The sequence below is a fragment of the Bactrocera neohumeralis genome, chromosome 2 (genome assembly GCF_024586455.1).
Source record: "Bactrocera neohumeralis isolate Rockhampton chromosome 2, APGP_CSIRO_Bneo_wtdbg2-racon-allhic-juicebox.fasta_v2, whole genome shotgun sequence".
NCBI lineage: Eukaryota > Metazoa > Arthropoda > Insecta > Diptera > Tephritidae > Bactrocera > Bactrocera neohumeralis.
Window position 1 is genome coordinate 36,126,053 of NC_065919.1, and position 27,214 is coordinate 36,153,266.

Consider the following 27,214-nt stretch of genomic DNA (forward strand, 5'->3'; position numbering starts at 1 on the left):
CGAATTCATGACCTATGGTATAAGCCAATAAGAAACGAAATGTTCTTGAGTTATGATTGCGGAGTTCGCTATTTCGTTCGTTTGTCTGTCTGTCTGTTTTAATTTAAAGTTGTACCAATACCGGAAAATAAACTTTTATATAATTATGCACATGCACATAAATAAGAAACTTGTGTAGGTAGTTGGTAGTAAATGCAATATAAGGTAATATCACTTTCTTAACTTCACAGCAAGAAGAAAAGACAATACAAAATAGTAACTACTCATATTGAAACAAAAATTTAATTTTGGTTACAACTTGGTTATACGAGTACGTTTGCATCTGATATCAGAAGCTTAAAATTTAGTATTTACATACATACATACATATGTATTTTATAGCAACTCTTAAATAACAAAAACTCAATTTGGAATTGTTTTAAATTTTGGTGATGAAACGATCATCCATTAGCCGGTATATTATTTCAGTAATTGTACATGGTTTGTAGCTCATACTCCCAGAGGGACCTCAAACATAGAGAGATTTGCTAAAATGGATTGTACTATAGTTTGTTCAATATTATTTATTTTATTTATTCAGGATCTAGCTTCGTAGGGATTGGAACACATACTTCTTTGACGGAAAGCTCAATTGGTGTTCTACTTGATGCATTTCTGCTGATAACACATGTTTAACATATCCTTATAAATTTTCGATCAATCAGGTTCACTGATTACCCAGCCAGTACTAATCTTCAGCTAGCTGGCTGGTATGTTTTAGATCGCTGTCTTGCTGAAAAATCCGTTTTATAGCCATTTCCCACCTGGAAAGTGGTAACATGACATGATTCAGTATGTTTACCATCTATCAAGTTTAGAGGACAGACCCATGACAGAGATAAATAAATGCTAAACTTATTCCCGTGTGAGAGCGCCCCAAAATTAGCGGGCTTGTGTGTATAATTTTCCATTGTAGCCAAATCGGGAAAAAATAATTTTTGGACATTAAAATTAAAAAATCTAACTTTCATTACGTATACATTAATTATAAACTATTCAATACAGTAAAATAATATTCATGAATAAAGAAATCGTTATTCCCAGTGTAAGTATTACCCCGTGGATTACTTGAAAGTTTCATAATGATTGATACGATTCTTCGATTTGTTATTAAGCACAAATAAAAACAAAATATATTTCTTGATTTTTTTATTTTATTAATTTTTCATTCAAGATTGTAAGAATAATTTTCAAAGTTGTTAGTTGATAATGGAAGACATTATATCATTCTTAATTTTTGACTAATATAATATTTATAGTTTTCAATTAAAAACATGTTTAAATTTAATTTAAATCAACAAGGGGTAAGAGAACAATTTCTCCATTCAATTTCCCAGTCAAAATGGTTGCTACAATATATGTATTTCTTGTTTCTTTTTGATTACCAAACGTGTACCAATGCATAATTGAATTGGATTAGAATTACGCTGAATAATAATGGTTGAGCAATTTTCAATCGATGATTATGCAATCTCATTCCAGGATATATCTAGATAATTTTCGATTTCATTTACATCAAAAACAGTAACGAATGATTTAAAACGCATCTAATTGCTTGACAACAACTGTTAATTGTTAATTAATTGCGTCAACTCCTACAGTTTTTGCCGCTAATGTAGCCCGCATACTGAGCTAGTTATGATCCAACCAATTATACTCTCGATTTTTTTCATGATGTACTGCGAAGATATCTAGAAATTTCTTACATCTGAGAGTTGATCAGTTTGATTTTGTTCGCACATATTTATGGCTGCTATGGTATGACTGCTTAAACATTCGTTAAATTCCCTAAGAAAAGCAAAGAATGGCCGAGCCATCAGCAGGACCGAAAATTTATCGTTGCCGTTTAAATCTTGCACTGTTCTGTGCTTTGAGAATATTTGTGAGTCATGATGCACGCGTCTCAAATTATAATTGAACTTTTTACCAACACTGCAACTATTCCGGTTTTTTGTGTTTAATTTGTTATGAATGCCATAACCTAACAAAGTAGCCGCAATACCTTGGCGATGCAACTGTCAATGCGATATTAAAAATGTCTTACCGGTTCCAAATAGTACGTCCTAAACAAAACCGCCTTGTTCAGTAGCAACAATCAGTATAATCTATATATACGAGAATTACTGTACTTTTGCACTAGCAACTTTTTTGAAGTAATAATATATTCAATTGATTTTTACAAACATGAATTTTGAGCAAATGCTTATGATTTCAAGAATAATTTTTGAATGTAGGAAATGTACTAACTTTTAACGAAAAAATATAAGAATATGCTATATCCGTGCCCTGGTTTTAAGCTACCTTCCCACCAATTTTCAGCCAAATTAATGGAGATGTCCGCTTAATAGGGCATCCATTTAAGAGAGCATTCACTGTAGTCTTTATTTATGAATTGTTTTAACGATCCTATCTTCTAAGTTGGTTCAAACTAGACACAGTGTGCTAAATTTAACTAAAATGGGTTCATTAGTTTAGGAATCCATAGCGGAAAAACAACGTGACACGTACTTTTTATATATAAAGATGTATGTATGTATGTATATAGATTGCATGCTTAATATATGGAAAACTATTTAAATCTTTTTTTATGATTTTATGATGTATTAAAACAACTGACTTTTGTACTTCAATACTTAGTAAAGTGATTCAAACTCTCAGTTAATAAATGTTGTTAATAATTTTCCATTGAAAATTAATATACTTGTACATACTTTGGTGCATCACATTACAAAACATTTCATCAAATACATCTAAGTTTCGCATTTTCTTTAGCGAATATCAAAACCATGTTTCGGGGAGAGTAATATGTATATTATGTTAGATGTGATCGAAATCAGTGGACCCAAGACAGGAGCTGTTTTGACGGGTTCGGAGGTGATTAGCATTGCGCAGGTATTTGTTGTATGTAGGACATATGTACATATGTATGTAGATTTTGTATGTCTGGGTCTATTCTGGAAATGTAGGAATTTAATCTGCTACAATACCCAGAACGAAGTGCCTGTTGGAAGTTAGTCGCGTCCGAAATGTGGACTGTTATTGTTTGATTTCGTCGACGTATTGAAAAAATGTTCTGATGTTCCAGGAAGGCGACTCCGCACCTAGCAGGTGACTGTAGGGATGGTGTCTGGAAAAAATGTACAGTTCGCTAATACTGAGAATTAAACTACACATTATTGGTCGTATGTTACTCGTATTAAAGGACACAACACAAAGATATTAAGCTGCTATTCTTTTGCACATTAGTTTGCGATTACATGAGGCAACTTTAGTTGCTAATTCTCGGGCGATTCTCTTTTGCTGTCGCCCATTACCTTCACACGAGCAACTTGTGTTGCGCAACTCTGCTCGAGTTTTTTTCTCATTCTCTTTCACTTTACTTTAACCCATTGTCTCTTCTTTTTCCTTATAGGTATTTGGGCCACTCTATCACATATATTAATCAGCTCTGTCAATTAAGAAATACATTTTATTTATTAAAACAAAGATATATCACCCTTTTTACTATCGTCTGAATCAATAAGTATGGCTTCCTCCATACATTTCACAATATCTTTAATTAATTCGATTTTTTCCTCATACTCCATTTTCTAAAATATTTATATTATATTATGAATATTTGTATACATATTTGCAAATTACTTACCAAAAGATGAAATTAAATTTTTTAAATATATTCAAAATATTAATTTCAAAAAAATATACGCAAATGCAACTATGTACTACGAAAGAAAGAACACGAATGCCGAAAAACGTCGCAGCGAACTGCTACGAATAAGAACACAAAGCGAGTTGCTGAACACTGGAAACTCGGCGCGATTCCCCTCTCCTCGTCGCCCCCTCGCCTATAAACCAAGAGTTGCCGCAACAAAAGTTGCCTCGTGTGATAAGGCTCTTATATGTATGTAAATATTTTGTTTTGCTAGTAATACTTCATAACACTGAGCGCGAACTGATAATTTTGTATGACACATAACATATAAAATTTATATAATTTTAAGCACTTTGTTTAGTTGTCATACAAATTGCAAAATTGTTAATTGTGAAGCTACTTTCAATATTTACATAATGTTTATGTACTATTTAAAGAAATCGGAGAAATAGAATGAATATTACTGGCATATACATACATACATATGTATACTAGATAATAGAATATTACTACATGTATCTTTGTCCTTAGCTCCTTATTCATCTGCTCAGAAAACCTCAAATGGTTCCCTTTCCAATGTCAATAGCCAATTGAACAGCAACCTTCATGGAAACGCGTATATGACAATCGGGTTAAAGTGAAATACACACGGAATACATGCATACATACATACATATGTATATCACAACGATTCGAAGTAAACAAGTATTCGTCACGTTCACGTGCCCTATGTAGTTTTTGCTCTTTACTTTTGCTTAACATTTTTGTGTGCTTTCGAGTTTGCATGCAATTGATTGCACGCCAGTCAGAGCAAACGAAGTGAGTAAAGCATGTGAGTAGTATCCGGGAACTCAGTACTTGCAACTAGTGTCAAGTTTAACATACACATACACATGCTTTTTATATATGTATGTATATGCCAATAGATATGTATGTGCAGTTTACCTGCTTAAATACTCTTTACAATAGCACGTTGCAGTCACATGTTACTAATTGGAACGTCTGAATAAAAATTTGAAATGTTGGTTTGATTGTAAGTATACACACATTGCACACACACTACAAGTACACACTTACGATTAAATAATGTTTAATATCAACTGCATATAAGTAAATACTCTTATCAACATGTGAGTTCATTTCACGCGATCGCATTAGGTAGTATTATCACATACTCGTGTGTTTGTAAGTATACTAGTGAAATAGAAAATTCAGAAATATTTCAAGTAATAGACTAGAAATTACGTCAGTGACCAACTTATCTCTCATTTCCTTTATTTATCTATAAACAAAATACATATTTACATACGGTCGCCCAATAAAGTCTACAAACACCTCTGGAAGGTGTAGTTCTGGACCATCTGTGCACAATGGAACAACTAAATTCGTACCAAACGAATTCCAATTAAGAAAGATAAGATAAATGCTCAATGGGGTTTAAATCAGGAGACCGAGGAGGGGAATGAGTTGATGAGGCAAGTTATATAGCAGCCATTTTTTAAGTATGCTTTGGGTCATTGTCCTGTTGGAAGTACCAACCCTCTGAAAGACCCATTTTATCTGGAGATTGCTTCAGATTGTATTTTAGTATATTCAAATATACCATGCGATTCATTGTTGTTTCGATAAAAACTAAATTCCCCATACCAGCCGCTGACAGGCAACCCCACACCATTACGGGACCGCCTCCATGTTTGACTGTAGATAACAAGTTTTTTGACAATAGTGCTTCTCTGTTTTTACGCCGTACTCTTTGTTTTCCATCAAAGCAACATCTGAGTTTTCCAAGGTTTTCGCAATTTCTACAGCCGAAACCCGAGGATTTTCCTGAACAGTTGCCGAAAATTTGACGCTTTGCCCGTGATGAAAGCTTAGACGATGGACCATTCCTCGACTTGCTTTGTATACTTTTCGTTAGATTATAATTCCTAATTATTGTTTGAATGGTGGATTTTGGATGTCTTACTAGTTTTCCTATCTCACCTAGAGCCGAATTCACAGTTATTAGTTAACCATTGGTAAACTAAAATGTTAACTATTAGTTAACTAGTATTCACAGTGGAGGATGGAGTCATGTGTAGAAGTTCACGCAAGTGAGGAAAGTTCTCTGATCGCCATTCACTTGGGAGTGGCCAGAAACGATTCTTTCACACATGGCTCAAGCAGCTCACAACTTCCGGTCTTTGTCCAAGTATCCTCTGGGTAGCCTAAGAACATCCGTTCGAAGGCGAGCTAAAGTGAGAAGGCGAAACATCCCCTACATAGGGTTGTGCGCTGGGTTTGGGACCCGCCACGTAAAAAACTCCCCCAATGAAAAGGAACAACAAGCCTCGGAATAGAAACCCCCCTATTGATGACGACCATGGCAAACGAAAGAAGGACTACGATATCAGGGCATGCACCTGGAATGTCCGGACCCTTAATTGGGAAGGTGCCGCTGCCCAACTGGTTGATGTCCTCGCGAAAATAAAGGCTGACATCACCGCCGTCCAAGAAATGCGATGCACGGGACAAGGACAGAGACGAGTAGATCCTTGTGACATTTACTACAGTGGCCATATAAAGGAGCGCAAGTTTGGTGTTGGATTCGTGGTGGGAGAGAGACTCTGTCGCCGAGTACTATCATTCACTCCGGTGAATGAACGTCTAGCCACAATCCGCATCAAAGCGAGGTTCTTCAACATATCACTGATTTGCGCCCACGCCCCGACGAAAGAGAAGAACGATGTGACCAAAGATGTCTTTTATGAGTGCTTGGAGCGCACTTATGAGAGCTGCCCCTGCCACGATGTCAAAATCGTGCTTGGCGACTTTAACGCCAGGGTGGGCAAAGAAGGTATCTTTGGCACTACGGTCGGTAAATTCAGCCTCCACGACGAAACATACCCAAATGGGTTGAGGCTGATTGACTTCGCCGGGGCCCGAAATATGGTTATCTGGGGTACTAGATTCCAGCACAAGAAGATTCATCAAGCCACCTGGCTGTCTCCGGATCGAAAAACCACCAACCAGATCGATCATGTTGTAATAGACGGAAGACACGTCTCCAGTGTTTTAGATGTGCGTGCGCTCCGAGGTCCTAACATCGACTCGGACCACTATCTTGTTGCAGCCAAGATTCGGACCCGCCTCTGTGCACTTGCAAAAAACGCACGCCACCAAACACAAGGAAGGTTCGACGTCGAGAAACTGCAATCACAACAGACAGCCGAACGATTTTCTACTCGGCTTGCACTCCTGCTCTCTGAGAGCACTCGTCAACAACTCGGTATAAGGGAACTGTGGAACGGCATTTCAAACTGCTTACGTACAGCTGCAACCGAAACCATTGGTTTTCGGAAAGTGCAAAAGAACAGCTGGTACGACGAGGAGTGCCGTGTCGCAGCGGAGAGAAAACAGGCTGCCTACCTCGCAACGTTACGATCGACCACAACACGTGCGGGATGGGATAGATACCGAGAGTTGAAGAGGGAAGCGAGACGCATTTGTAGACAGAAGAAGAAAGAGGCTGAAATGAGTGAGTACGAAGAGCTTGATAAGCTGGCCGACAGGGGTAATGCTGGAAAATTCTACGAAAAAATGCGGCGGCTTACAGAAGGTTTCAAGACCGGAGCATACTCTTGTAGAACCCCCAAAGGTGATCTAGTCACCGATGCCCAGAGCATACCTAAATTATGGAGGGAACACATCTCCAGCCTGCTGAATGGCAGTGAACGCACAACGCCAGGAGAAGGCGACCCCGATTCCCCAATCGATGACGATGGAGCAGACGTTCCATTGCCCGACCATGAAGAAGTTCGAATAGTAATTGCCCGCCTGAAGAACAACAAAGCGGCAGGGGCCGACGGATTGCCGGCCGGGCTATTCAAACACGGCGGCGAAGAACTGAGAAGGAGCATGCATCAGCTTCTTTGTAAAATATGGTCGGACGAAAGGATGCCCAACGATTGGAATTTAAGTGTGCTATGCCCAATCCTTCAACCTGCTTCTGGAGAAAATAGTTCGAGCTGCAGAACTAAATAGAGAAGGTACCATCTTCTATAAGAGTGTACAGCTGCTGGCGTATGCCGATGATATTGATATCATTCAAAAGCCAAACTCTATAAGTCGCTCATAATTCCCGCCCTGCTATATGGTGCAGAGGCTTGGACGATGACAGCAACCGATGAGTCGACGTTACGAGTTTTCGAGAGAAAGGTTCTGCGAAAAATGTATGGTCCTTTGCGCGTTGGCCATGGCGAATATCGCATTCGATGGAACGATGAGCTGTACGAGATATACGACGACATTGACATAGTTCAGCGAATTAAAAGACAGCGGCTACGCTGGCTAGGTCATGTTGTCCGGATGGACGAAAACGCTCCAGCTCTGAAAGTATTCGACGGTGTACCCGCCGGGGGAAGCAGAGGAAGAGGAAGAGCTCCACTCCGTTGGTTTCGCTTGGAATATCCAATTAGCGCCACGTAGCGAAAAGAAGAAACGACTGCAGCGCTGTTGTTAACTCGGCTATAATCGCGTAAGCGGTGTCTACGCACATTAAGAAGAAGTATTCACAGTGTAGAGTTTAACTAATACTTCTCTTAACGGAAATATGTCACAGCACCATCATATTTCTGGATTTCAATGTTGGTACCATTGCCAAAACATACGTTTTCTGTTTACATTTATATTTGAATTTTTGCAAATGGAAAAATATGGGGAAAATATAGCGGTTAAATTTAGTGAGAAAAGTGAAACGCGCCGCGCATCGGACGTTTTTACTCAAACAGTGTTCGACTCATTTCTATTTCTCGAAAAATTAGTATATTCATTTCGCACAAGTACTATATGATGTGATACCACTCCGACAACTTTTGTGCTTGTGATACGCCAAAGAGAAAAAAGTTTGGACGATTATTATTTTTTTTTTTGGCGACGATCTATAATTATATTCCAAATGTCCTCGATATCGACATCACTTTCAATATCAGACTCAATATTATATTCGCTAGACATTTCATAAAAATTATCAATGAGAGCAATTGTCAATTATACTTTCCCAACATCGGCTGTTGTTTGACTAGTAGTTAACCAACAGAGATTGTGGGTTTACCTAATAGTTAACTAAGCATTGTTAATAAAAAGTAAATGTTAATCACTTTGAATTCCGCCTTTAGAGATTTCTTGTCTTTCTGATAATTGACAACTAGTTGCCGCACTTCAATACTAATTTCTTTACTCATTTAAAACAAATAACACCGTGAAAATATTAAAAGTAAGGAAATTAGCTTATTTATAGATAACGTAATACAGTTAAGACGCTTGAGATAGTTGGTAGATCTGCTGGTATGTAGGGTTGCATTTTATTCACTTTTCAGAGCTGTCGAATGTAGACTTTTCTTTTTATGAAATATTTTTAATAAATGCAAACAAATGAAAAAATATTGGCCAAAATATTTTTTTACTCTTAATTGTAATTCGTTTGATATGAATTTTGTTGTGCCATTGTGAATAGCTGGCCCGGAACTGAACATTTGAGGGGTGTATGCAGACTTTATTGGGCGACTATAAGTGTAGAAACAATACACATAGGCCGGCTCTAATGACAAATTAAATGAATATAACAGACACATTTCCCAGCTAAAATTTTCATTTGTATTTTTCGATAACTGATTACTAATTTTTAGAGAAATTTTTGTATGTCAAATATCTTTTAAAGATTTTAATTTCAAATAAGTTGTATACAATACATACATATACATATATGTATATATGAATTCAGTTTATATATTATTTGCATGTATATTTTTTTATAATAAAAAAAATACAATAATTAATAATGGGTTGTCAAAAAAGTTTTGCGGTATATTTACTGAATTTTTTTTTTATTGAAATTGAAATGAATTTTTGATGACTCATGCCCAGCTCTTGACCGATGCTACGGCTGCTACTATGCCGGTCTCTTTCGACCAATTCAGCGACCAACACCAGAACGAAAACGTTGAAACCATCGTTGCGCGGTGGAAATGGAAACTGTATCGGGTCCATAAACTGCACAAATTTTATTGGCGGCTTGAGATGCATTTTTGCCTTTATCATATGTAGTAGTACTGTAAAATATGCCGTATTTTCTCTTTATTTTGCTCCATGTTTGCGCCGCTATAACTCACGAACGACTTAAAAGAAACGACAATCAATCAAACACGTGTTAGCGCGTGAAATGAGCTTTCCAAAAAGGTATAGCATGACCCGATGCGACGAATAAAACTGGAACTACGCGCTTTCTGCGCCAACTAGCGAAAATACCGCAAGACTTTTTTGACAACCTACTACTACTTTTATATTACCATTTAAATCTAATTTTGTGTTCAAAACGTCACAACCTTATTTAATTAATATTTCAATTTTATTTTAACAATTTAAAAATATTAATATTAAAATAAAGAAATTCAAAATCGAAATTGGCTTGATTCCTAGATTACTGATAAACTAGCCGCAAATAGCAGAAATTAGCTAAAAAATTTTAAAACTTCGTTTTTAATAATCCCATCATATCAATTAAACAATTTTAATCAAATCTCGTTTGCTCACACGTGTGTTTTAACAGCTGTTTCTTCATATGGCAGTAGCTATGTATTTTCTTCGGGTAGAAAATTCACTAGCAGAAACTAGGAGCTCTCAGCTTTTGTTTCAGCTTAGTAACAGTTAGCAGTTATGAAATAAACTAAATATTTCACTAGAGAAAAAACAGTTCTCTCTTTTGCTTCTTGATCTCTGAACTTGTACTCTTTGCTGCTAGTTGAGTAAAGAAACGCCTTTCCACCAGAAACTTCTCTATTGATATTTAGCAAAACGGAAACCAACTAAATCGTAAAAAATATAAGTATTATTTAAAAATGTTTTTTTTTTTAACAATTTATTATTCATAAAGGCAACGGAACAGAAATACACTTCACGTATATTGAAATCGTAAAAAATTAAAAATATTCATTCAAAATCGTTTTTTGCTATTTTTCATTCATAAAGGTAACGGCAGAAATTAATAGTATTTAAATAACTTTGTAATCAATACAAAATTTTCTTTAATCATAAAAAAACTTAAAGGTAAAATAGTCTGTCAGAAAGATCTTCTGCAGTAGCCCTCCTTATGCTTTGACCTATGAGGTATGCCATTTTATGCGCATATTGGCAACAAGCCGGTATGCGAATAGTGCCTGGCCAATTATAATACATGAAACAGAGTTTATATGTCAGCCTTTGTATAATATCAGGACTATACTTAGCGTCGTCTCTTAATACTATATAATGAGACGGTGTAACAGTGCCTTGGCGTACAGTTTGTGATACCAGATAGAAATCGTACATCTTTGAACGCGTAATACATTCGTCAACGATTGTACCTGGAGGCGGATTATCGATACTGGATCCATTCATAGCAAAGTATCGGGTATTTATTCGCTTTTGAACAACAATGAAAGTTATTTTTACAGCATAATCCGTAAAAGCACGTTTACAAGCAGCCTCCAGTTGTGGTATCTCATGACCGGAACAAAGAGGCAATTGACCATCACCAACACCATCTCGATATATAATAATACTGTCAGGAAATCTTCCATTCTCTCGGTGAAAACGTGTTACTGCAGCTGTAAACGACGAGCATAGACCGTTAACGATTTCTTCCCTTTTGCCTTGTATTACAGCTTTGCTGTACCACTTTGTATAAGTAGAATTCAATGACGCCACAAAAGCGGCAACGGAATTTCCCTTTTGAGCGGCATCGTGATATGAATCAATTCCACAGATCATAACATTTTTAAATGGAATTTTCACGGCCCACAATGATCCACCCAATTTACAGTTCATTTGCAACATGATCTTTTGTACTATCGAACGATTTTTGGCCTCATTCAAAAGTGTTCGTGCATTTATTACCTGTGAAGGTATTGGTATCTCCGCGCAGCAAACTTTTTTAATAGCCGCATAGCGATCATCACGATTTGTAGGACTAATACATACGACAATTTGTGATTGGCCATCTATATGACTTCTCAATGCCTTCACAAATGTATCTACTCGATCATTATCCAAAGTAACCATCTTCGGCTTATCAACACGTATTCCTAAAGAGCGTGAATTTCTCTCCACATTTTCGTAAAAATTTTTGGCACATCTTGTATCACTTTTGCAATGCACTAATATCCAATTTGTTAAATGCACCACCTCCAGAACTTCATTGTTACATACATATTTAGAAAAGTCTGCATTTATACCAGCCGAGAATTGCTTTTTAGCAAAAATTATTTGTTCTTCTTCAAATTGTCTTCCATTTAAACATTCATGAGAATTCTTCAATGTTAATCCCCAACTTTGAAGTATGTTTTGAGCTTCTGGACACTTGTTAACATTATTGAAAAATTTCTCTAATGCGAGCAGTCTTTGATTAGGTGAGACTCTTGTAAATGTGGCGATCTCACGCATTAATTTGTAGTCCGAACGTATGTCATCTCGTAAGCCAGTCAAATAGCATAACTCAGGAATTAAGCATACCACTAAGTCTTCATCAGCTTTCTTATCAGCGGTCTTTTGCTTCTTTATGCTAATTATAAGCGGTTGACTCTCATCTTTTATAAGAATGTTATGACTCTGTTTGTAATAATCGATATACGATAACTCGGCTTGTTTGGTTTGGAATGTTGCTTTTGGATTTTTATCAAAGCATATATCATCTATTCTATATGTTCGATTATTATAGCGAGTTATAACTATGGAACCCAATAGAAATTTTTTAGCATTTTCTTGAAACAACTTTGAGTTGGAGCGATAGATCTCTACTAATGATTCCAGCACAGTCTTTTGACATAAAAGTCGATGTGACACGTCACAACACAACATTAAGCCACCTTTGTATTCATCAATCGCGGTAACATATCCCGGCCATACTTCCAATTTAGCTTGTGGAATAATTTTTGGAGCAGTTGGATCGAATTGCTTTCGGTCGAAACGAACATAATTTAATGTTTTCATAACTCTATCGAATAACACGTTGTAAAGATGAATACAATTTTTGAGAGCTTCTTTCCTTTTGAATAAAATACGTATTTCGATATCAGAACTATCCGCAAGACTTTTACAAATAAATGTCGTTAATTTTTCTTTTAGTAAAATTGGCAAATAAAGTGTTACTCCGTCAAATGTTTTAGTGCCTCCAAATTCATCGCGATGTTCATTTAGGTATTTCATGCGCAAACTAAGTGAATCTACAGGAGGATGAAATCGCACTTCGTATACGTACACTCCTTTTTCGGGATCCGACGACAACCGAATGTAATTGCATGCTAAACGAACCGGCATACCCTTACTACCATACTTCTTTTCTGGGTTATAAATATCTGACTGAATTAAGTCCAAGTTGGGTTCTGGTTTTGATTCCAGCTCAGCTTTAGGTATGGTAACCGGTGTGGACGATATAGGCTGAGTATTTAGTATTTGATCTGGTTTCTCTGGAGTAAATAAATTTTTGAATACATTTGCACGGCCACGTCCACCTGACGTAGAAGGTTTGTTCAAATCACTTGAAGAAGTTGTATTTCTTTGGTTTGTATCGTCGGAAGAACGACACTCAAGAGTCATGTTAGCGCATGAAGAAGCCAAGTCATCTAGAAGCTTGCCTCGTCCGATACGACGATACTCTCCGGTAGATTGAAGGCTTTTGCTTCCAAGCCCGCTGTCTTTTTGTGAGGAGTCAGTTGAATCTTTGTCCACCGTAAGTGAATAAAGGAACCCGCGTCCGCGTGCTGCCATCACTGTGGGAATAAAAAAAAATTATTAATTCTAAAATAAGTACGGAAGGATTAAAGTTGGGTGTAATCGAACATTTTATACTCTTACTACTTGCAAGAATCAAAGCCGGGGAAATATCTTCAGAAGTTAGCAAACCTTTTATTCAAAAAAGTTGTGAAAGAATTCATTATTCGAAGAAAAGAGTGGAACTAAGAGGAACTACTAAGTTTTATTGTTATACAGGGTTTGTCCAGAAAGTAATAGGACTGAGTCGATAAAAATAAGCTACTTCTGCGTCGATGTATGCGCTGCCAGGCGTTGTTGTTGTGCTACTTCCAATGTTCAAGTGCTCCGTCACAATATCATGAACCACAGATTTTGATAAATTTAACATCTGGGCAATTAAACGAATACTACGTCGATGGTCTGAGTTCAAAGCTTTGCGCACACGAGTCGCATTGTCGGTGTTTATTGAAGTCGCAGGTCTGCCAGCACGGTATTCATCAACGACCTCTTTCCGGCTTTCCAAAAAGGCCGGGTGCCACCGAAACACACCACTTATTGCTAAAGCATCACCTGGGTAAGCCTTCTTGTTCACATCAAACGTCTCTGATGCAGATTTACCGAGTTTAACACAGAAACACGACGCGCGAAAATGTTTGTCCTGACTCTCTAGGTGCTCGGAGACAACTGACCATCCGCTCGTTCGTTAGCTAGGATCGCGCTTTACCGAATCCAGTCGCTGCGCGTACGCTCCGAAGTACAGTCGCGACAGAAGAAAATCAGTCCTATTACTTTCCGGACAAACCCTGTATTTTACCCCGTCAGCTTAAATTATATTAAAATCATCTTTAAATGTGATATAAACACAAGCGAAGAGGAATATTGATATACTGATTTGATATGTGTGCGTCAATTACAAGATCTATATTCATTATATTAGGGATATGAGGTCAAAACAAAAGTCTATATCTATCCTATTAATATTCAACGTTAAACCTTTAATATTGTATACAGTTGTACTTGCCTAATCCGAATCACCACAATCCCCAAAAAAAAAACTTCCGAGTTAAAGAAGTCTTCATTAAAACTTAACATTTTTCAAACAGCCGTAAAATATATACGAGTATTTCTACACAGTTTGTTTTATTTACGTCGCATAAAGTTTTTTACTTATGTACATAGTTTTGCTTAATTGCTTCAGTAAAAGTAGATTCTAATCTGTTAAGTGCTTTGTGGTGATCGTCAGTTGTATTAATATGCGTATTTTAGTCTAAGAGCCAGTGAAAAACTACCAGTATTTATTTGACCCGACCTAGGGTTTTGTTCAGTGAGGCCCCTATACTTATTGTACATGACATGGGGACTCACTAAGCCCAACGTGGCGGACGCGGCGCGCCCCCAGGTAAGACAGGTATCGATTTTTGATGAAATTTAAATGTATTTGACCACGTCTGCCGTTTTGCAATTTTACAATATATTATTATTATTATCGAAAAACAACAATGGCAGACCATTATCGCGCGTTTAACATTGCAGCAGACGGTTTTGAAAGTGCTGAAAAAAATAAAATTTTAAAAGTATTTGACCAGATCTGCCATTAATATATTTTATTCATTATAACTTATACTCAACTCAACTCATTATAAACTTATTTTAATCACGGCAGACGATTTTATTGAGTACTCACTTCAGCAGACAGCATAATCTTTATTGCTACCCGGTCAGGTATATGCATAGACTGTTTGTAGCTATGCTTCATTTTTCCCCTAAAGATTATTATTTCACTCACTCTAGGCTATAGTATTCTCTTGTAAACTTACTAGCATTCGAATCGTTCAGATTTTAGACTTGAGAGGGCCAAGTTGTATTCTCATTTCAACGGTTTTTGTCAGATTAGGTGTGAACCTAAATAGAGTGCCTTGTGTTTTGTGAATTTCTAAAGTTATTTATCAAATCTTTCAAAGTGTATTATTCATTTGATTTATCTGAAATGTCGAGTGAAGAAAAAAAACTAAAGTGTGTGTTTTTGTGACACAGTAAAGGCTGAAAAATTATAGCTTTTCTCACCAGAGACATTATCAAAATGTAAAAAGATTTTGAGGTTACGGAAACTTCATAAATTAAGATATCATAATATTATTTTACCGGACGAACTTTATGATTCTGCATACCATGGTACTTGTTATAAAACATTCACTGCATTAAAAAGGCAGACGCATCTTGACAGACGTTAAAGAAAAAGTTCCACCACAGCCCAGTGCGATTTCATCTGCAATTGAGCAACCTTCTACGTCAGCTGATAGTTTAATTAAGAATGTGATTGCACATAATTCCCTAGTAGAAAATGTGAACCTTCCGCAGACCGAAGAAATGGACGCTGAAGCTCATCAGCCTTTGGAGGAAGAGCCATCTGCAGTCCCAACAACATCATCAACCGTTCAAACTTCCGACAATGTTGCTTCGGCAAACATCGATGTATGTTTTTTTGTAATAAAAAAAAAACAGTTTCGGTCCAAAATTGAACCTTTACGAACTTCTAAGAAAAATCAATTTGAAAAAAGTGTTCTCTTAAACTTTAAGCCTGATACTGAAGTTTACAATGAAGTAATGAATATTGATCAAGAACCACCCCGTAATGTAGATGTAATTTTAATTGATGGATTTTTCATCCTACACTCAATGAAAGAAGTTCCCAAAACATTCGGGAGTATTTCAAAAAAGTTTCTGCAAATGGTATCAAAGTATCCTACCCGAAGAATCGATGTCATCTTTGACCAATATTTTTTTCCATCAATAAAAGATGGTGAAAGATGTCTACGCCGTGAAGCATCATTGATTGATTACACAATTTCAGGGCCTGAACAGGCACCGCCGTCAGATTTTGCAAAAGAATTGAAAAATACTAAATTTAAGGAAGCTCTGATAGATTTTTTTGCAAAACATTGGTCTAGTGAAGAAATGAAATCATTTTTGGGTAACCGACAGATATTTTTGAATTTTCGAACTTGTCAATCGTATCAAGTTGAAAATGACAAGACCCAATCAAGTGTTGTTGAAAGTTTCTGTTGCAACTCACATGAAGAAGCCGATACCAAGATAATCTATCATGCTTGCAATATCACTGAGCAGTCAAATATTGTTATTAGAGCCTCTGATACCGATATTTTAATCATAATGGTTGGTAATATGAAACATTTACAAAATTCTCATTCCAATATTTGGATGCTCAATGGAACTGGGAATAACGAAAGATATATTGACGTCACGAAAATTTATAAGGAGCTTGGTGAATTGTTAGCCAAAAGCTTAATCGGCTTCCATTCATTTACAGGATGTGATTTTAATCCAGCTTTTTTTTAATAAAGGGAAGAAAAAACCTTTTACGTTACTGAAAAAAAAATGTTGAATTTCAACAAGCATTTGCGACGCTTGGTGAAGAAAATTTGGTTTGTATTGGTTTTAATTCTTTTCTTTTAATGTTGTATTGGTTTTAACTCGCTTTTTTAATGTTGTCTTGGTTAAATAAAAATAAATCAAATAAATATTTGAATGATTATTTGCTAACTGCGTTATACCTAGATAATTGAAATTCTTTCAAAATATATATTTTTTTAATATCAATACCTTATATGTTTTAGTACATTGTTTACAAGAGAGTAATATAGCCTAGAGTGAGTGAAATAATAATCTTTAGGGGAAAAATGAAGCATAGCTACAAACAGTCTATGCATATACCTGACCGGATAGTAATAAAGATTATGCTGTCTGCTGAAGTGAGTACTCAATAAAATCGTCTGCCGTGATTAAAATAAGTTTATAAGACCCTAATGAATAAAATATATTAATGGCAGATCTGGTCAAATACTTTTAAAATTTTATTTTTTTCAGCACTTTCAAAACCGTCTGCTGCAATGTTAAACGCGCGATAATGGTCTGCCATTGTTGTTTTTCGATAATAATAATAATATATTGTAAAATTGCAAAACGGCAGACGTGGTCAAATACATTTAAATTTCATCAAAAATCGATACCTGTCTTACCTGGGCGCGCCGCGTCCGCCACGTTGGGCTTAGTGAGTCCCCATGTCATGTACAATAAGTATAGGGGCCTCACTGAACAAAACCCTAGGTCGGGTCAAATAAATACTGGTAGCTTTTCACTGGCTCTTAGACTATTTAAATAGTTATTTAAAACAAGTAAGAAAGGGCTAAGCAATTTTATATATACATACATACATATACTCTTTATAACTCATACACTGACCGACATATTCGGCATAAGAATTGTTAGAAAAGGGAAAATCTTTATACGTAGTATGTGGGAATTGGGATAGTTCGACTCGATTTTATCTATTAACTATTATCATGTCGCATACTGAAAAAAAATGTTCCCTGGGATTCATTAAGGTACCTCACATACAATCACCGATTAGATGGAGCAAAGTCAGCCCAATGTTGGAAAATCCTGCTAATAGTGATATGGGGGGTAGATCAAGTTTTCGCCGAATTGTATATATTTTATTCGCAAAGATATACTGTTATGGGTAAAACTGCCGATATATCTTTATATTAGGTATATGGGGGTTCAGGGAAGTATTGGCCCGATTAAACCCATTTTTTGATACACAGAAATACGAATATCAGTAAAGGTTTCTGACTGAATTTCAATGGTATATCTCATAAATTTACCCATATTTTCGCTCAAAAGTCAACTATTGATACTGCGGGCCACATATTCGATATCTAGGGGCTTGAAAATACGCTTTAACAGCCGTTATACCTCTTAATTTGATGGAAAACGCTTGCCACGCATAAATTTTTCGAATTCTGGAAACAAATGGAAGTCACTGGGGGCTAAATCTGGGGAATACGGTGCATGCTCCAAGAATTCGAACTTTATTTCATGGATTTTAACGATTGTCAAAATGCTCTTGTGACACAATGCATTGTCCTCATGAAAGGGGATTTTTTTCTTATGCAAACCGCGTCTTTATTCACGAATTTTTTTCTCCAACTGGTCCAAAAGAATAATATACAGAATTAATTCCTTTAACAGTTTGCAAGTAATCCACCAACAAAATTCCTCTCGCATCCCAAAAAATGCTATAAGCCGAACAACCAGGTTCACACCACTCCTTAGCCTCTTGTTTTGATTCAGGATCATGATGATAGACCCAAGTCTCATCCACTTAATCCTTTTTAAAACGCAACAAATGCTGCTGAGAAAGTTTTTGTTAGCGAATGCGGCACCCATTGTGTACACAGCTTTCTAAAACCCAAAATGTTCCTTAAAATATGACTCACACTACCTAATGAGATGCGTAGAGCCTCTACCAAACCTCTTTCAGTCAATAAACGATCTTCCTGTATTTTGGCTATGATTTCTGGTGTTGAGCTTTTTGGACGTCCTCGTGGATCGTCTTCAAGGCTTGTACGACCACATTTAAATTCAGCAACCAACTTTTCTACTGTTCTAATTGTAGGTGAACAATCATTATATAGCTTTAACATTCAATTTTATCCATTGTAAAAAAATATTGTGACACAGCGACCTCAAGTTTTCAAAATAGTTGCATTTGAAGCCCGAAAAGTATCAAATTGCATATTTAGCTATTTTTCATTGTATTATGAATTTTACACTGTTGTTATTCAATACTATATCACTAACACATCCTTCAATAGTTTTTTAAATATTAACTTAGTCACAACTAGTGCACAAATTGTTTTATATCATAATTGAAGTTTTCTTAAATTTCAGTGATTTACGCAATAACAAAATTGTTGAATGTGAACAAATAATAAGCGTTACCAAACCCCATATTTATCAAACGAACAGAAATAGACGGAAGAAGAGACAGTTTATATCGCAAATACAGAATCCATAATCGATTCACTTCCCTTGATAAAACCCAGTTTTGTATCGACCAGCGTAATTTTTTTGATGCAGGTAATAGTGTTGGATCAAATGAGGGTTATTTTTTAATATATAATTGAATTCATAAATTATATTTATAAAGCAAAAAACTTCCAAGTAAAAAAAAAACATTATATCTTTTATATATCTAATTATTTGCTGTCTAATCTTTGCCATTTTATTTATTTTTTTCGTTTATAATATATGGGTATGCTAAAATATTATTTGAATTTTCGGACTTTTGTGGCGAATATCATAGAAAACTATAAGTCTCCTGCAGCTGTATATAAATATTTATGTACATATATATGTATATTATTGATCTGGCGAACACCCTCTATCCACTCACACCCATCTCATTCCCGAAATCGGGAGTGCTATACTAAAGTTATTCCCGTCTTAGCGGCTTTCTTTGTGTCAAGTTTCATGACAATGTATCAATCTTTGGCACAAATCCGATTTCTTTGGCGCCGTGCTTTGAAGGTACCGTTGGAAAGAGGAAGTCCTCCTGATTAAAAAATATATATATAAGTAAGTTTACGAGATATTCGACCTTAAAGTTCGAAAATTCCCAAAATTCGAACATTTCAAGAAGCTATTTCACCAAATTAAACACACTTTACTCACATTTTTCACTTTTAGCCTGTAAAGTAATTGTACGTACGTAATAAAGTGTATTGTATAGAGTAAAAACTTCTTATTTAAATTGAATAAACAAATAAGTAATATTATATAATAATATTCTTCTTCTTTCTTTTCTGCTTCCCTCGGCGGGTACAGCGTCGAATACTTTCAGAGCTGGAGTGTTTTCATCCATCCGGACAACATGACCTAGCCAGCGTAGCCGCTGTCTTTTAATTCGCTGAACTATGTCAATGTCGTCGTATATCTCGTACAGCTCATCGTTCCATCGAATGCGATATTCGCCATGGCCAACGCGCAAAGGACCATACATTTTTCGCAGAACCTTTCTCTCGAAAACTCGTAACGTCGACTCATCGGTTGCTGTCATCGTCCAAGCCTCTGCACCATATAGCAGGGCGGGAATTATGAGCGACTTATAGAGTTTGGCTTTTGAATGATATCAATATCATCGGCATACGCCAGCAGCTGTACACTCTTATAGAAGATGGTACCTTCTCTATTTAGTTCTGCAGCTCGAACTATTTTCTCCAGAAGCAGATTGAAGAAGTCGCACGATAGGGAATCGCCTTGTCTGAAACCTCGTTTGGTATCGAACGGCTCGGATAGATCCTTCCCGATTCTGACGGAACTTTTCGTGTTGCTCAACGTCAGCTTACACAGCCGTATTAGTTTTGCAGGGATACCAAATTCAGACATCGCGGCATAAAGGCAGACCCTTTTCGTGCTGTCGGAAGCAGCTTTGGAATCGACGATGAGGTGGTGTGTGTCGATTCTTCTTTCACGGGTCTTTTCCAAGATTTGGCGTATGGTGAATATCTGGTCGGTTGTTGATTTGCCAGGTCTAAAGCCACACTGATAAGGTCCAATCAGTTTGTTGACGGTGGGCTTTAATCTTTAACACAATACGCTCGATAGAACCTTATATGCGATGTTGAGGAGGCTTATCCCACGGTAGTTGGCGCAGATTGTCTCCTGTTTTATGGCTTGGTCATAGAACACTTAAAAAATCGTTGGGCATGCTCAGTTCTTCGCCGCCGTGTTTGAATAGCTCGGCCGGTAATCCATCGGCCCCCGCCGCTTTGTTGTTCTTCAGGCGGGCAATTGCTATTCAAACTTCTTCATGGTCGGGCAATGGAACGTCTGATCCATCATTAGCGATTGGGGAATCGGGTTCGCCTTCTCCTGGCTTTGCGCGTTCACTGCCATTCAGCAGGCTGGAGAAGTTTTCCCTCCATAATTTAAGTATGCTCTGGGCATCGGTGACTAGATCACCTTTGGGGGTTCTACAAGAGTATGCTCCGGTTTTGAAACCTTCTGTAAGCCGCCGCATTTTTTCGTAGAATTTTCGAGCATTACCCCTGTCGGCCAGCTTATCAAGCTTTTCGTACTCACGCATTTCGGCCTCTTTCTTTTTCTGTCTGCAAATGCACCTCGCTTGCCTCTTCAACTCTCGGTATCTATCCCATCCCGCACGTGTTGTGGTCGATCGTAACGTTAGGGTTAGACAGTCTGTTTTCTCTTCGCTGCGACACGGCACTCCTCGTCGTACCAGCTGTTATTTTGCACTTTCCGAAAACCAATAGTTTCGGTTGCAACTGTACGAAAGGAGTCTGAAATGCCGTCCCACAGTTCCCTTATACCGAGTTGTTGACGAGTGCTCTCAGAGAGCAGAAGTGCAAGCCGAGTAGAAAATCGTTCGGCTGTCTGTTGTGATTGCAGCTTCTCAACGTCGAACATTCCTTGTGTTTGTTGGCGTGCGTTTTATGCTGCACAGAGGCGGGTGCGAATCTTGGCTGCACCAAGATAGTGGTCCGAGTCGATGTTGGGACCTCGGAGCGCACGCACATCTAAAACACTGGAGAGTGTCTTCCGTCTATCACAACATGATCGATCTGGTTGGTAGTTTTTCGATCCAGAGACAGCCAGGTAGCTTGATGAATCTTCTTATGCTGGAATCTAGTACTACAGATAACCATATTTCGGGACCCGGCGAAGTCGATCAGCCTCAACCCATTTGGGGATGTTTCCTCGTAGAGGCTGAGTTTACCGACCGTAGTGCCAAAGATACCTTATTTGCCCACCCTGGCGTTAAAGTCACCAAGCACGATTTTCACATCGTGGCGGGGGCAGCTTTCATAAGCGCGCTCCAAGCGCTTATAGAAGGCATCTTTGGTCACATCGTCCTTCAAATCAGCGATATGTTGAAGAACCTCGCTTTGATGCGGATTGTGGCTAGACGTTCATTCACCGGAGTGAATGATAGTGCTCGGCGACGGAGTCTCTCTCCCACCACGAATCCAACACCAAACTTGCGGTCTTTTATATTGCCACTGTAGTAAATGTCACAAGGACCTACTCGTCTCTGTCCTTGTCCCGTGCATCTCATTTCTTGGACGGCGGTGATGTCAGCCTTTATTTTCGCGAGGACATCAACCAATTGGGCAGCGGTACCTTCCCAATTAAGGGTCCGGACATTCCAGGTACGTGCCCTGATATCATAGTCCTTATTTCGTTTGCCATGTTCGTCATCAAAAGGGGAGTCTCTCATCCGAGGCTGGTTATAACTATTCACTGGGGGTGTTTTTTTTACAGGGCGGGTCCCAAACCCAGCGCACAACCCAACGTAGTGGATATTTCGCCTTCTCACTTTAGCTCGCCTTCAAACGGATGTTCTTAGGCTACCCAGAGGATACCTGGTCAAAGACCGGATGTCGTGAGCTGCTTGAGACATACTTAAAAGAATCGTTTCTGGCCACTCCCAAGTGAATGGCGATCAGAGAACTTTCCTCATCTGCGTGAACTTCTACACATGACTCCATATATATATATATTATAATAATATTACGTAATGAAATAATAAAATACCTGGATCACCTTGGGTATTCGCTTGACCAGGGTTATTTTTTTAGAGCGCGACCGAAGGCCGCCGATATGATATAAATTTTGCAATATTTTCATAGATTTTTACTTATTTTTTTATTAAATATAAATCACATATATGTACATATGTATGTATATGGAAAAAGTGTTCACAACTCAATTATAACTTGAAAAATGTTGAAAAGTAATTTTTATTATAATTAATATTGAAAAAAGAATCACGCAAAATAATAAACAAAGAAAAATCTTTAAGAATCCTACATATTTGGTGTTGTGGCAACGCTCGTTTTTTAACAAAGTGGGAACACTTTTTCCATCTACATATGTACATATGTATATGTATATGTGATTTATATTTAATAAACAGAAATAACTAAAACTCTATGATATTATAAAATTTATATCATATCGGGGTGACTGAAGTACTTTCGCATAGTACTCCTTCTGCGTTAAAAATAAAAAAAATATATTGAGTTTTTGTTATAAAGTGGTTATAGTTTTTGGTTATCATGCACTCATATTGAAACAAAATTTGAGTTTTCGTTATAAAACGGTTAAACTTTGGTTATTATATCTGTCAGCGATTTCCATTTATTTTTGATAATACGTTGTTTTGTATTTTAGGTGACAATATATATAATATTATAATATAATATTACCATAAAATATTACTTATTTATTTAATAAATTTAAAAAAGAAAATATCCATACGCATATCTTATCATCACATGGCAGCGCTGCATTTCGTCGTAATTTTTAGCACACAAATGATGTTCACTACGAGTGTAACATGTAATTTTTAAAATAAAGATTTCTTAGGTAAAAAAAAACCTGCTAAAAGTGTAAAATGTGGATTTATTTAAAAGTTTATAGTTTAATTTAATTAATTTGAAGTGAAAAATGTGAGTAAAGTGTGTTTAATGTGGTGAAATAGCTTCTTGAAATGTTCGAATTTTGGGAATTTTTGAACTTTAAAGTCGAATATCTCGAATATCAAACTAAGCGTTTGCGGTACCTACAACCCCATATATTTTTTAATTTAAAAACAAATAAATGATCGGCATGGCGAGCTTAGTCGATTTGGCTGCGATTTAGAATAGCATGGTTTTTGAGATTTTTGCATTTAAAGTTAAAAAAATCAACTATTTAAAATGCGTGTTTCTCCAATTTATAATGCATTTTTCAGTTATACTATATATTTAGTTTTAAAGATATTTGCATTTAAAGTTGAAAAATTGACAACTTTTACATTGATAATTTGTGAATTGTGAGTAACTTTTTCACTTATATTATGCACTTTTCACTTACTAACACTTCACTATAACGTTTCTGTATATTAATTTTTTTATATTTGTTGTAAATAAAGCATTATTTTAATTATTTTATTTTAGTTACAATTCTCTGCATTTTCACTATAAGAAATGGGTTGCCATGGTTATTTTTTTGAAGCGCGGCGCGGAAGTCAGCGGGAACTATATATATATATTTTCGTAATCTGGAGAACGTCACCTTTCCAGTGATACCCATTTTATTCCCGAAATCCGGGGATGCTATTCTAAATCATAGCCTATTTTTGCACTATTAAATATAAAATAAATGATTAGAAACGAATTAGAGAAGTGTTAGTAGATATAAAAGTTAAAAATATAACTATAAAATTCATTATTAATGGGAGAAATACGCATTTTAAATAGTTGAATTTTTGAACTTTAAATGCAAATATCTCAAAAATCTCCTCTATCCATGAATACCCATTTCAACCCCGAAATGCGGGGATGCTATTCTAAAATTTACCCGTCGATTTCGTTATAACCGTCTTCCTGTATACATACTTATAAGCAAAGTAAGTTCTAAGCTAACACCCCACCAATTTTAGGCCAAATCGGTGCAGCCGTTCTTGAGTTATGAACAGTGGAACTAACAATACTTTCTTTCACGTATACATACATAAGTAGATGTCGTTTGACTTATGCATTTGCAATTAATATTTAAAAATTCAACAACTCAAAATTAATTAAATAAATATTATAAAGAACTTACCGCTGAAAACTGTGATGCTTCTGATTGTACAGCTTAGGTACAGCTATGAATGATTATCGCCTAACGGCACTCTTCTAGTATATTCCAAGAAGCAGCAGCACCAATTTTAAAGACCCTGTGCAATAATCACATCCTAATATTATCAACTGAGATTGAGTTTAACTAATAACACAAAATTACTAAATTAACAATCCACCCTAAATCAACAGCCAATAGCATTTAGAATGTAATGGCATCGATAACAATGAACAGGAAGAATGAATATTTTACAACTGCATCAATTAAACGTTTATATACTTAAATCTGTAAACTGTGCCCCGAAGTAAATAATTAAACCACAGAATAACGCGGATAAATGGAAAATTACACAAAGCTTGCTAAGGCACTGGTTATGTTTTATTTGTTACGTTGTAGAGTGTGCAGGGTTGCAAACAAATGAAACGAAAATAACTAGTACATCACCAACCGTCGCTACTCAACCTAACGCTGCGGCCACACACAGTAATGAATCCAATGTAAAAATAATATATACAAAATAGCATGCAAATTTCTTGTGTGGTCATTCGTGCAAGTGTAAGTTCATTTCAAAACTTTTCACGGGCGAAAATAACTTGCATTTACAGATTTTGGCATATCTGAAGCGTCTTTTATTTTTCTAAGAATAAATGCGTACTTAAGAATGTACATATGTCGTATAACAAAAATTTGGATCGTTGCAACTAATGGTGTACAAAATGCACTTTAAGATATAGGTTGGCTGGGATTTAGATTAGCATCCCCGAAATCCAGGGATGCTAATCTAAATGTTACCCTATAGGTTTTTATATTTATTATCATATTCAAGTTTAAAACTACGGAAGCAATTCACACGGAATTATGTAGAAAATTATGGACGGTGTGGGTTAAAACTTCAGAATGGATTATCCCGGACGTTACACGATCAATTAATTGTTTTCAAGTTGCAATACCCTGACACTTTTCTATCACCACAATTAAACTTGTCGAACTTGAACGTCGTCTTTATATAAATTTCTCCATTAAAGTCGTCAAGCAATTTGACGAAAATATGTTAAAACAGCTGATCACATAGATTTATGATAATATGAGTGTATCAATACATTATATTGTTAATTTTCAAGAATTTTATGCGGTTTTCAGGAGGATGTCATCTTAAAACTGTTGATTATTAAGGGCCATGTCCGGTTAGCAACCACCAATTAAATAAGTTCTGATAGAAAATGTTGTTTACCGAAAGAACTTGACTGATAGATGAAAACGGCCTTATACCATGTTCAGACCGAAAATTTAAAAGATTAGATTACATTTAAACATTTCATAACCCAACAGTGTTCTTACTGCCGTTGAAAAGATTAAAAACAGCTGTTTTTGCCATTCAAGAATTTACATCGCTCAATATTTATCAAAATAAAACATTGCCATATAGTGTTTTGTAATAAAAGCAGTATTCTTTTAAATATTTTCCATATAATGGAATTAATGGACGCATTTTTTCATTTGGGAAGTCGATTTTCAGCAGAAATTAAATTCATTGCTCTAATAAAAATTTGTTTGTTTACATTTTTTCCATTTTGTAGTGTCTAAATCAGCTGTGATAATGTAATTGATTTCCAATGCTGCCAAGTAGATGCCGCAAAATCAGAGTCGCACAGAGAGATTTAGCGTGGATCAGTTTCAAATCACTCCGATGAAGTGATTTTGAACTGTCATTTTTGTATGGCGAAATCTTGATAAATTTATAAGATTAGTGGGATAAACCACTCAACAGCCGAAATCGTGTGATTAAGTGTCGGTCTGAACATGGTATTACATAAGTGGCTTAAGTGCTTTCAACCTGCAGCGTAAATTCGAGCGGACAAATGTCATGTTTAGAAGATGTCAGATTGTTGCTTATATTCAATGGTGTAAACAATTTGTTTTATTATTTTACTATGACTTTCTTGCCAATAGAATGAATTAATGGAACTACAGCAATATGCGAAAAGAGCAATATAATTTTTTCCGATATTTACTTTAATGATTAATAAGTAATTTTCATTATTAGAAACATCTACTTTGGTAACGTCTAGTAGTGGCAGTTTATATCTAATATACATAGGTAACAAATACAATTATACACGAGTGGCAACGCCCGCACTTACCCCGCAGGAAAAACTGAAATGAATGGCGTCTGAATATTTCGTACGTAAATTAACAGAGATCTGTAATAGAATTTACATTCTATGACCTTCTAAGGGTAAAATGGACAAATATACCCGAAACTTT

At 36.3% G+C, this 27,214-nt stretch overlaps 1 protein-coding gene and 1 long non-coding RNA gene across 3 annotated transcripts; both read right to left on the bottom strand.

The window, feature by feature from the left end:
- Window positions 1-2,717: 2,717 nt before the first annotated feature.
- On the bottom strand, window positions 2,718-4,662 carry LOC126757559 (uncharacterized). The gene is made up of 2 exons (XR_007666751.1): window positions 3,231-4,662; window positions 2,718-3,166 (listed from the first exon to the last, which is right to left on the bottom strand). It is a non-coding gene; the product is annotated as an uncharacterized LOC126757559 (long non-coding RNA).
- A 5,898-nt stretch (window positions 4,663-10,560) lies between these two features.
- Window positions 10,561-25,359, bottom strand: LOC126757424 (protein argonaute-3). 2 transcript variants are annotated; one of them, XM_050471338.1, is made up of 3 exons: window positions 25,229-25,359; window positions 24,932-25,046; window positions 10,561-13,473 (listed from the first exon to the last, which is right to left on the bottom strand). In XM_050471338.1, exon 3 carries the CDS (start codon window positions 13,469-13,471, stop codon window positions 10,769-10,771), a length of 2,703 nt encoding a protein of 900 aa, XP_050327295.1. In that variant the 5' UTR covers window positions 13,472-13,473; window positions 24,932-25,046; window positions 25,229-25,359; the 3' UTR covers window positions 10,561-10,768. The 2 variants fall into 2 exon arrangements, with proteins under 2 accessions (XP_050327295.1, XP_050327287.1); XM_050471330.1 differs by having other exon boundaries at window positions 25,112-25,359.
- Between the last annotated feature and the right edge of the window lie 1,855 nt (window positions 25,360-27,214).

What these genes read in the sequence shown, in the direction of transcription:
- LOC126757424 (XM_050471338.1), bottom strand. Translation starts at nt 13,471, where the DNA reads ATGGCAGCACGCGGACGCGGGTTCCTTTATTCACTTACGGTGGACAAA.